At 47.2% G+C, this 12,082-nt stretch overlaps 1 protein-coding gene across 1 annotated transcript in view; it reads left to right on the forward strand.

Moving 5' to 3' along the window:
• Positions 1-12,082, forward strand: part of SRRM4 (serine/arginine repetitive matrix 4) — a 25,568-nt gene that overhangs the window by 8,124 nt on the left and 5,362 nt on the right. The window contains exons 2-5 of the mRNA XM_055080715.1: positions 2,347-2,433; positions 4,912-4,983; positions 7,786-7,812; positions 9,552-9,602. Coding sequence (XP_054936690.1) covers positions 2,347-2,433; positions 4,912-4,983; positions 7,786-7,812; positions 9,552-9,602 — 237 coding nt within the window. The remainder of the gene's footprint in view (positions 1-2,346; positions 2,434-4,911; positions 4,984-7,785; positions 7,813-9,551; positions 9,603-12,082) is intronic.

A 12,082-nucleotide genomic window follows, 5' to 3' on the forward strand; every position in this document is an offset into this window, starting at 1 on the left:
AAAACAGAAACACAGATCAATGGAACAAGATAGAAAGCCCAGAGATAAACCCACGCACCTATGGTCAACTAATCTATGACAAAGGAGGCAAGGATATACAATGGAGAAAAGACTGTCTCTTCAATAAGTGGTGCTGGGAAAACTGGACAGCTACATGTAAAAGAATGAAATTAGAACACTCCCTAATACCATACACAAAAATAAACTCAAAATGGATTCAAGACGTAAATGTAAGACCAGACACTATAAAACTCTTAGAGGAAAACATAGGAAGAACACTCTTTGACATAAATCACAGCAAGATCTTTTTTGATCCACCTCCTAGAGTAATAGAAATAAAAATAAAATAAACAAATGGGACCTAATGAAACTTAAAAGCTTTTGCACAGCAAAGGAAACCATAAACAAGACGAAAAGACAACCCTCAGAATGGGAGAACATATTTGCCAATGAATCAACGGACAAAGGATTAATCTCCATAATATATAAACAGCTTATGCAGCTCAATATTAAAGAAACAAACAACCCAATCCAAAAATGGGCAGAAGACCTAAATAGACATTTCCCCAAAGAAGACATACAGATGGCCAAGAGGCGCATGAAAAGCTGCTCAACATCACTAATTATTACAGAAATGCAAATCAAAAGTGCAATGAGGTAACACCTCATACCGGTCAGAATGGGCATCATCAGAAAATCTACAAACAACAAATGCTGGAGAGGTTGTGGAGAAAAGGGAACCCTCTTGCACTGTTGCTGGGAATGTAAATTGATACAGCCACTATGGAGAACAGTATGGAGGTTCCTTTAAAAACTAAAAATAGAACTACCATATGACCCAGCAATCCCACTACTGGGCATATACCCTGAGAAAACCATAATTCAAAAAGAGTCATGTACCACAATGTTCATTCAGCACTATTTACAACAGCCAGGACATGGAAGCAACCTAAGTGTCCATTGACAGATGAATGGATAAAGAAGATGTGGCACATATATACAATGGCATATTACTCAGCCATAAAATGAAACGAAATTGAGTTATTTGTAGTGAGGTGGATGGACTTAGAGTCTGTCATACAGAGTGAAGTAAGTCAAAAAGAGAAAAACAAATACCGTATGCTAACACATGTATATAGAATCTAAAAAAGAAACCACGGTTCTGAAGAACCTAGGGGCAGGACAGGACTAATGACACAGCCGTAGAGAATGGACTTGAGGACATGGGGAGGGGGAGGGGTGGGCTGGGACGAAGTGAGAGAGTGGCATGGACTTATATACACTACCAAATGTAAAACAGATAGCTAGTGTGAAGCAGCCTCATAACGCAGGGAGATCAGCTTGGTGCTTTGTGGCCACCTAGAGGGGTGGGATAGGGAGGATGGGAGGGAGACGCAAGAGGGAGGAGAAATGGAGATATATGTGTATGTATAGCTGATTCACTTTGTTGTAGAGCAGAAACTAACACACCATTGTAAAGCAATTATACTACAATAAAGATGTTAAAAAAATATAACACCCTCAAAGTGCTTTTGTGAGCATCAAAGTATATAAAACATTTGGGGCATAATGAGTGAATAAACGGTAGCTGTGTTGTTACTAATAATGACAGTAACATTTTATTAATAATCTATTTTCCCAGAGAGGTTCAGCTGGGTTGGCATGTTTCAATTCCCAAGCAGTTTTTCATCCAAAACCATATCTTTTTGCCATGGGATAGTGCTTTAAAAAAAATCCCTGGAGCCTGCCCCAATTATAAAAGGAGATAACTTGACTTCATTTAACTGCAGCCTGAGCCTTTGAATGTAATTGAACAGCAAATAATTATTCCTGAAGAGTAGAGATTTTTGAGGTTCTGTGAAGCGATTTAAGAAATGTATCTTGTTACATTAGACCTTGGCAAATATACTTTGAATAATCAGCTGCTACTTAACCTACCTTCTGCCTCCTGTTTAATTTCCAGCAGGAACTACAGACACGATGTATTGGGGAGAGAGGGTGCTGAACTGCCGATTAATTATTTAAAAACTGATTTATTTACCAAAGTGAGCCATTTGCAAATTCAATAATAAATCTATTAAGGAGCAGTTAACCTCTGTAACTTTGATTTAACTAATCAATTGATGTTTGGGTAACGTACAGCATCTGTCTCATTAGGTCAGCATTAACTCCTTATTTGAGGCATTTAATCTGAAGTGTAACCAAATCAGCCATGAGGTGGTAATTAAGTATTCACTATGGGTCCTTCACCCTCCAAGGAACTGGATCCTTTCCCAGCTGCAACAGCCCTGATTGGGGGTTTGGGGAACCCTGTGTCCTCTAATACCCAGTTCTGTTTCCCCTCAGTGCCTCCCAAGGCAAAGACTTGACGCCACCCCCTTCCTCCAGGGGGAAGAAGAAAAAGAAGAAAGCTACCCGGAAGAAGAGAAGGAGGTGAGGGCCCCAAGGGACATGGAACACTGAAGAGGGGGGAATGGACAAAAGAGGGGTAATAAGGGCTTTGGAGTAAGACAGTGACTCCCCTGGGATTCAGATCCCCTCTATGCCTCTTAACTAGCTGTGTGACCTTGGGCAAGTCACTTCACCTCTCTGAGCCTGTTTCCACTTCTATAAAATGGTGGAAATACCTGCCTCTTGGGGTTTTATGAGAATTAGGTAAGAAAATGGATGTGGAAGCAGCTGTCACAGTGTCTGGCACATAGTAAATGACTAGTCTGAAGCATAGTCATGACCATGAATATTTGCTTATTTATTTATTTTTGGAGACATCACGTATGTGAGCGGCTGTACCAAACACTTGTGATCTCCATGATCTCTTTTATGCTTGACCGTGATCTAGCAGGCAGGCATTATTATCCCCATTTTATTTTTATTAAAAAAAATTTTCCCAGTTTTATTGAGATATAATTGACCTATAACATTGTATTAGTCCAAGGTTACAGCGTCATGATTTGACATATGTTTATATTGCTAAATGATTACCACAGTAAGTGTGGTTAACCTCTCCATCACCTCATATAGTTACAATGGTTTTTCTTGTGATGAGATCTTTTAAGATCTAATCTCTTAGCAGTACAGTATTGTCAACTCCGGTCACCATGACTCATTTCTCTTATAGCTATTATCCCCATTTTAGAGATGAGAAAATAAAGTCTCAGAGAGGAGGTGACAGAACCTACAGACACTTGATTCCAGGCTCCTCAGTTGCTTCCACCACACGCAAATGCCAAGGATAATGGACTTTATGTTTTTAGCCAGCTATTGACTCTTTTGTACCCTGTGAGGTTTTTCTATGTACAATACCTTTTAATTTTTTTGTATTTAAAAATATTGTCAGATTTTCTTCTAGGCTGTCGATCCCTAGACTAAAAGCGGGTTCAGTGTTCCACACCCCAAGGTGTGGTCAGAGAGATGTTCCTTAGAGGGGCGAGTTAAAAATCCCAGCAAACCTTGGAGGCAGTATTTGAAGAAGCCTGCAGGGGGCAGCAGAGAGCAGAGTCTGGATGACTCAGGCCCTAACTCCAGGTTTTCTGGGGCCCTGTTGCCTCCACACCCCTTTCACCTAGTTCTAAGGGGCTAGGCCCAAAGAGGACCCAGAGGGGACTGTGAATGAAGACCCTGAGTTCCAGCCATTCTAGGGCGAGGGGTGGAATTGGGGTAAGTGGCCTGAGCTTCCTGATTTTAGGTATGGACAGGAGAGCATGTCAAAGAAGGAAACCAGAGGGATCAGGCTCCCATCATTCATTCATTCATTCATTCATTCATTCATTCAGTATGTCCGGTGAGCACTCTCTGGGGACAAGTGCTATGATTCCCTGAGTCCGATTGTTTCTCAACCCTGCGTCTCCCCCTGCAGACATGTTTTATTTGACCTGCAAAGTGTTTTTTGTCTTTTTAATTGGTGGCCATATTTTAAAACCAGGAGATGTCATACGAAAATATGTTCTTCTGGCAACTTCTATTCAAAAGTCAGGAGCTCTAGAAGCCCAGGCCTGCATTCCTACCTGGGACCTTCAGCTGATCTGAGAAGCAGCCATACCCCTGGGTCAGGTGCTCTCTGGTTCACCACAGGCCTCACCACTCCCTACTGTCTCCCCTGCTTCCCCCCCCCCCACCCCCGCCAACCTGCTGCATCCATTTAAGCTATCTGAGAGGCAGACCTGTGTTGGCATTGAGTTTGCAGCTCCTGATACGCTTCAACCTTGGTATTTTATCAGTGGGAGAACAGGAGACTTGCAGTGAGCAGTGACATGCCCAAGGTGACTTATAAATTAATGGTAGAGTCCAAATTGGAACTCGGGTTACCTGAACCTCAGCCTTGAGTCATAATCATGATTCTAGGGCATCTCTGTTTCTCGGTTAACCCCTTCATGGCACCACCGTGCTGAGTGCATCCTGGCAAGATCTCCTGCAGGGGTTTGGTCTTACCAGGGAGACACAGGGTGGAGCAGAGGAGAGACTTTTAAAGTATGTGCAGTTTTGGAAGAGGGCAGCAGACAAAAATAAATATTTATGGCCTGACCAGGAGGACATCTAGGGGTGCTATAGCGATTGAGAGCAAAGACCCTGGGATCAGTGAGTCTTCAGTTTGAATCTCAGCTCACCCACCTTCTTAGCTGTGTGTCTTTAGGCAAGTCACTTTACCTCTCTGGACCCCACTTTCTTTGTCTGAAAAGGGAGGGTAGCAATTGTACCTACCTAAGAAGTGTGTGGAAGTATTAAATGAGATAATACCTGTAGTAAAACACATGGTAACATGTGAAACAAATGCAAACTAACTCTACAAATTATCATCCTTGATGTGTGTTACTGAAAGAGCTGAGGCATGTCTGGGGGCTGGAGAAGGGTCTCTATGAAACCAACCCTGGCCCTCAAAGCCTCCCTCTGAAGTGTGTCTCCCCTCCCCGTCAGGTCCCCATCATATAGCCCATCGCCTGTCAAGAAAAAGAAGAAGAAAAGTTCCAAGAAACATAAGAGACACAGGTACTGTCCTTCCTCTTCTGCAAGTAAACAGGGATGTTCCCGCTGGGGTGAGGGTGGAGGTGACAGCGGATAGCACTGAAAGGTCATTTGGAAGCCTGTCATTTCATTTATAAAAAATACTCATCTATGTGTTGTCGTGTATTTGTATCTCGTCTAGCTTGGGACTCTGGTTGCAAGGACCAGAGGCCCACTAATGCTAACTCAGGCCAGAGGGGCATTTGTTCTAAGGAGACAGGAACGTCTCAGGGACCAGCCCAGGCCTCCGTGAGGGGCTAGAACCGATGAATGGAAAGCTGACACAACCCAGGCCGAACCCCCTAGTGCACACAGGGGGACATGGACCCTGCACCCTGTTCCTGTCTCTTCATGTTGCAGACCCAGACACAGGAAGATACTGTATCTCTCGGTCTTGTTCCTTATTCCAAATTCCCAAGGAGAGACCTTCCTGGTTGGTCTAACTATGTCCTAGAGAATGGGATCCTGTGAAACATGGCTTCTGGATCATACACCCTTGTGGACGGTGGTTAAGGGGCATTAGGAACTGGACACACAGTCCCAAAGGAGCTCACTATACACATGTGCATGTACACACACACACACACACACACACACACACACACACACACACCTATGCTTATGGGGAAAAATAAAAGACAGGAAGGCTGTACATCAGAGGTCTCAAATCTGTGGTTAATGGGCCAAGCCAACATTTTATAATTGAAAGATTTCACAGTACAAAAATCCAAGTTTTCCTGCTCCTCTGTAAAATCAGAAGCTCTCTCTTCATTGGACCAGTTTTCCCACAGGCAGCCATCAGCTGGAGCTGAGGGAGTTGCTGTGTGTTTAGACAGAGCGGAGGTGCCACACTGTCCCCACCTAACCTGCTCCCCTCCATCTACACACATTTACAAAGCTTGTTTGGCCCCCTGGGCTCAGAGAGTTTGAAGCTATCTTTGTAAGTTAAGATATTTGCTGTGGTTGGCTGTGGATGACAGGGAAAGAGTGCTTTGTATTTTATTTTTGCTTATCTGTATCTTCCAATTTTCCTACACGGGTGGTGGATTATTTGTACAATTAAACCATCACAGCAGAACAAAAGGTAAGAGGTCATTTGGATTCCCCTCCCCGCCGCATCTCACCCTCTCGTTCCAAGTAGCCCCCGTGTGGCTTTTCCCAACCCAGGGGTGTGGTTGCCTTTCAGCCCTTGTTGCCAGAAAGGTCTCAACTCAGTTTGGTCTCACCGATTACGTCTACCACCTGCCCAAACACGCCAACTGATGCTCTCTGAGTTTGTGCTCAAGACGAGGTGTGGGCGCAAACCAGTTGTAAAGTGTTGATAATTTGGCGTTCGAAACTTTCCCAACACAGAGTCCTTTGTGGAGGCAGGGCCTGCCTGTGACCGCAGGCTGCTGTCTCGTCACCTTCCTATGCTGAGCAGTTTGTCCCAGTTTAGGGGTTGGATGGGAAGCAAGAGCATTTTTCTATATGGATCTTGGGAGCCAAGTGGCTTCTTACTCAAGGGCTTCTTCTCATGGGCAAGAGACTAGGCCAGAGGGTTAGAAACAGGCTTTCTTTCTGGGGGCTACAGTTGACCCAGGGCTTGTTGGAGGTTTAGAGGGAAGAAGGGCCGTAAAATGGGGAATTAAGAGGGGGAAATACAAATGCCAGTTCTGCCCAGACCCTCATCTACTGAGCATCACCCTAATTCTAGTCCATTTTCTCCAGGTTCTTGAAATGTTTGGTTAGTGATGGTTGACTTTTTGGAGCTGGGATCTAGGGGTAGAGGATGCATTGAGCTTTTTCGTCTCGCTTTCAATTAACTAAGGCTTCAGGGTTAAAAATATATATATATCCCATTTTTCACATCTATTTATTGAATACCCATTGCGTATCATGAATTAGGATTCAGGGCCCTGTGAGAACAGAACAGCGACCAGAACCCAGTCCCTGCCCTCAAGTTGCTCACGTTCTAGTGGGAAAAATGGTAGTCATATTACGCAGAAGTCTGTACCATAGTGAGGCTGAGCTCAGAAGCTCACCCAGGGTTTGTGGGAACAGAGGGGAGGCACCAAACCAGCCTGAGTGGATTGGAAGATGCTGCAAGGGAAGGTGACTTCTGTGGGGGGCTCTGAAGAATGAATCGGGGTTACATAGGTGAAGCTGTGTGGCCCTTGGCAACTTAACTAACTTCTCTGAGCTTCAGTGTCTTTGTTAAATGGTTGTTAATAGTACTTCACGGGTTTGGGGAAGAGATTGAATGAGATGGTATGTGAGACATGCTTAGCACGGAGCCTGGCCACCAGTAAAGGTTTGCACTTGTGGAAGTCGGTTGTCCCAGGAAGATGTAAATGATGATGATGATGATGATGAAGAACCCACAACTAGGGAGAGACAAGACCGAAGTGAGACCTGGGGGAAGGGAGGAGGCAGACGGACTCTTCTGGCCCCTCATGCAACCTTTTCCAGGACAGGCTTACTGACAAATTTGGGTGAGGAGTGAAACACTGGTAGGTTTTGACCTGGAAATTCAAAATGCAAACCACTGTTTCCCATATGACCTTCAAATCTAAAAGAGGGGGAGGATTTGCTAGGTGTCCCGGTCCCCTTGTAGCCTGATCACAAATACACTGATACATCCATCCCAGGAAAAGAAACTTCAGACTCACATTTATTTTCTTCCCTCCCTCCCTCTGTTCCTTTCTTCCCTCTTCCTTCCTCTCCTTCACTCCCTCCCTCTCTCTCTCCTTTCCTTCCTCCCTCTCTCTCTTCCTTTTTTTTTTTTTTTTTTTTGCCCTCAATCAGGTCATTCTCCAAGAAGAGAAGGCACAGGTAAGCATCTTGTTGCCTCTGGCTGCCTGCTTAGCTTTCTGCTTTCCTAACCAGGTTTAGGCAGCATCTAGGGTCAAGCTCTCTGCCTCTACCTCTGTGTTCACGCCCCCTTCATCTTCCTGGGCCTCAGTTTCCTCTGAAATGAAGGCCACGATCTGATTTCCCTGAAAGTGCCAAGCCAGACTTCCAATTTCCCCCAGGCCAGATGGTTGCTGCCAGACCAGCTCCCACCGATTCCTCTCCCCGGCAGGTCTCGCCACCCTTGCCAGAGTCTGTTTGCTTGACCGCTGGTTGAAATCTTGGGTTGGGGCATGTAGAGAAGCATCAGCCCCAGTCACCCCACCAAAGCCTTCCCAGATCCTAGCCAAGGGACAGAGGCCGAGTGCTAGAAGCACAGGGTGAGCACAAATAACGCTGTCACCTGTGGGGTACTCACTATAAATTAGATCCTGTGCTAAGCCTTTTCCATGCCTGTGTGTATTTAATCTCCATTAATCCCCATCACGACGCTGTGCGGTGGATATCCTTATTGTTTCCATTTTACAGATGAAGAAACTAAGACTCAGGAGGTGTGGCAGGCATGTCCACAGACACATGGTCAGAAGGTGGCAGAGCCAAAACTCAAACCCAAATCTGTCAGACAGAGGATCAGGACACCCTTCCGTGGCTTCCAAAATAACACTAGCACAGTTCCAGCAGCTGGCAGAGTGCAAAGGCCTTTCATTCATTCGGTTAACAAGTAGACACTGGTAACCAATGTCACCCATCCACTCAGCGCAACAGCTTGAGCAATGGCCCCATTTTAAGGGCAAGGAAACTGGGTCTTCAAGAGGACAGGTAACCTGCCTGATGTCACACAGCAACCCAGCAGCAGAGCCAGGATGTGAACTTGGATCGTTCAGTGAGGTCCTGGGCTCTCCACCTCCCAGGCTGAGTCCCAAACACATGTCAAGGTGCGATTTCAGTTGGATGAAATCGGCTTTTCTCCTTCCCAGGACTTGGGTCAGTGACACGTTCCTGGTGACCCTCTGAAGCCGTCTGGGGCCCCTGTTTGATGACGCCGGGACCCTGAGCCATCACTGTCCATCTGCCCACACCCCAGTACTGTGACTTTAAAAGAAGACAGACACTTGAATGTTCACGAGCAGAACGTTTCAGAATCTGCCCAGCTTCATGAGGCTTCAGAGCAGCTCCCTGGATAGTCCATTCTTTTCTCTTAGCAATTGACTGAACAGCAGTCAAGAGGATGGGCCCTGGGGACCCATGGTCTGGGGCCACTTTCCAGCTCACCTGTGTGATCCTGGTCAAGTTTCTAAGCCGGTCTAAGGCTCAGTTTCTATTTGTGGAAAATGAGTGCTTATTAAACGTGCCGCTGCCCATAGGTTGTAGGGAGAATGAAATGAGATTATTGCCAAGAGAGATCAGCACAGCGCTCACCTGATCAGAAAGCCTCAAAGCATGGCAGATACGATTACCTTTGCTACTGCTGTTATTATGAAGCTACCAGAGCTGATCTTAGCATCCTCCGTCCCCCATCCCCAGTCTGTATGTGTGGGTTGGTGCGTCTAGCTGAACCCACTGGGTGAAAACGTTGGCAGCAACTGCTCCGATCTTAGAAATGATCAGTGTCCATTCCCAAACTGCCTGAATCTAGTGACCACCGTGTGTTAAGCATTTTGACTACTTTATCTTTCGCTAGAATTTTGCATCTTTCAGTTAATCGGCCATTTCTCATTCAGCTCCTCCAGCCCAAAAAACAAAAGAAAGGAAGAGAAGAGGCACAAAAAACAGTAAGTAGATTCCACCTACAACATACTATCCAGCTTGGGGAGGTGGGGGACTGACCTGTGAACAGCCAGAGGGTTAGAATTGCCAAAGAAATGGGGACCGGGAGAGGAGGGTGGGCGAGCAAGAGGGCAGAGAAGGAAGGGGAAGACAGAACTGTGTGGAGACCTGCCATGGGTGCATGAGGTTGTGTATGTGAGGTGTGTGTCTGCATGCGTGTCTCTGTATGCATGAAAGTGAACGGTGTGCATGTGTGTGCCCCTTGTGTGTGAGTTCTGTGTGCCTGTGTGCGTTGTGTAACGTTTGTACGTGGTGCGAATATGTGTAGCGTGCACTCTGTAAATACTATCTGTACATTCTTCCATCGTGCAAGCAAACATTTGTGTGCAATGCAGGTGCATAGTGCGTGTGGGGGGGTACATATCTGTGTTCACACGAATGCATATGTGTGCCCGTGCTTATGTGAGCATGAACCTGAATAGCATGCATGTAGGTGCCCTGTCTGCTACTATGCGCTAGTTCGGTGCCCTCGGCGTGTGCACCGCTTAATCTGCGTGCATTACTCATTGGGAGGGTGCGGGATGGGGTTTACCTGTGCACATGTGTGCTGTGTGTGCACAGGTGGGAAAGGGGGCATGATCACATGCGTATACACACGTGTGTGTGCATGTGAGTCCCAGCCCCAGCCTCTGGGCTTAGAGCATGGAGATGTCAGGGGAGCTCCTACCCCCGGCCTTGGGTCCCAGCTGGTTCACCGTTTATAGCTGGTAGTAGAAATTCAAATCAGCCAGCGCTGCCTGAAGAGTTCAGTTCCCAGCCAAATTAAAAGTAAATTTGGGGGCTTCCCTGGTGGCGCAGTGGTTGAGAGTACGCCTGCCGATGCAGGGGACGCGGGTTCGTGCCCCGGTCCGGGAGGATCCCACGTGCCGCGGAGCGGCTGGGCCCGTGAGCCACGGCCGCTGAGCCTGCGCGTCCGGAGCCTGTGCTCCGCAACGGGAGAGGCCACGACAGTGAGAGGCCCGTGTACCGCAAAAAAAAAAAAAAAAAAAAAAAAAAAAAAAGTAAATTTGGTTACAACCCATCTACTTTATACCCTTGCAGATGTTAGTGAGTGTGTTTTCCAATCAACTAACATTTTATCTCCCACCAAGAAGCTTCTAAAGCGAGAATGAAAGGCAGTGGGATGAAAGTCAGTGGGCTGCTGGGGAGGGAAAAGAGGAAGCAGGGCGTGGGGCTCAGCTTTGCCGGCCTGAAGCGCCTCCTCACCCAAGGTCAGTGCGAAAGAGGGCATTTCAGGCACCACCACGGGGGCCTGGGGAACGCTCCAGAAGGAAGCAATAGAGCTGTGAGTTAGCTCAGGGAAGAACTTCCCCATCATCAAGCTTGTTCAGTTCACGTCAAGAGGCAATCATTGGTCATCTGTATAGAGTATACGCTCACGCTAAGCACAGACAGAGCCTGTTCTCAGAGACTTCAGCATGGCTTGTCCGTGGAGCTGTGGTCTAGACAGTCACTGAGCTGGCGGCTGCGCCCAGACCCCAAGAGTTCTGGGAAGATCACGACAGAGGCACGGACTCCCTGCCTGAGGGCAGCAAGGTGGCCACCCTGCCCGGCGCCAAGAGTTGGACGGGTCTCAGAAATCACTAGCAGGACATAAAAGAAGGTCGTGAAGCCAAAAAACAAGAGTCAGGAGAGGGAGGAGCAAGAAACACAAGGCACCCCTGAGATCAGGTGGTTGTTCTTGCCAAGATCCTTGGTTAGTTAAGGCGGCTTTTAAACAGGGGACCGCTGGAGTAACTTACTTCCTCTTATTCAGCATCCCTTAGAGAGGCCCTAACAGGTGTCAGGCCCTGTTTGGGTCCCGAGGACAGAGATTAGACAGATGTGCCTCCCGGCCTCGAGGAGCTCGCAGCAGGACACCGGGGACAGATGTGGGACAGGTCACAGCACAGCAGTGGCAGATGGAAGCCCTGGGTGAGGTGGGAGCCCGGGTGCAGGAAAGAGGGCGTGGTGGTGAGGGGAGGCTTCCTGAGGGAGGGGCGGCTTAGGCTGGGGCAAAGGATGGAGGTAACCATTCTAGGCTGCAGGTTAGGCAAGTGGTTTAATCTCTCTGTGCCTTGGTTTCTGCATCTGTAAAATAGGAGTAATAAGAGAATCCACTTTGTAGGTTGTTGTGAGGAGTAGATGAGTCCATTTAAGGAAAATGCTTAGAACCCAGTGCCTGGCAGGCAGTATGTGTTAGAGACGGGTTACCTACCATCCCCGTCACCATCACCATCACCACCATCACCATCACCACCATCACCATCACTATCATCACCATCACCATCACCATCATCCCCATCACCATCATCCCCATCACCATCATCCCCATCACCATCCCCATCACCACCATCCCCATCACCATCCCCATCATCCCCATCAGCATCATTCCCATCACCATCACCACCATCACCATCCTCCCCACCACTTTCCCCACCCCCAT

This window comes from Physeter macrocephalus, chromosome 19, assembly GCF_002837175.3.
Source record: "Physeter macrocephalus isolate SW-GA chromosome 19, ASM283717v5, whole genome shotgun sequence".
Classification (NCBI taxonomy): Eukaryota; Metazoa; Chordata; class Mammalia; order Artiodactyla; family Physeteridae; genus Physeter; species Physeter macrocephalus.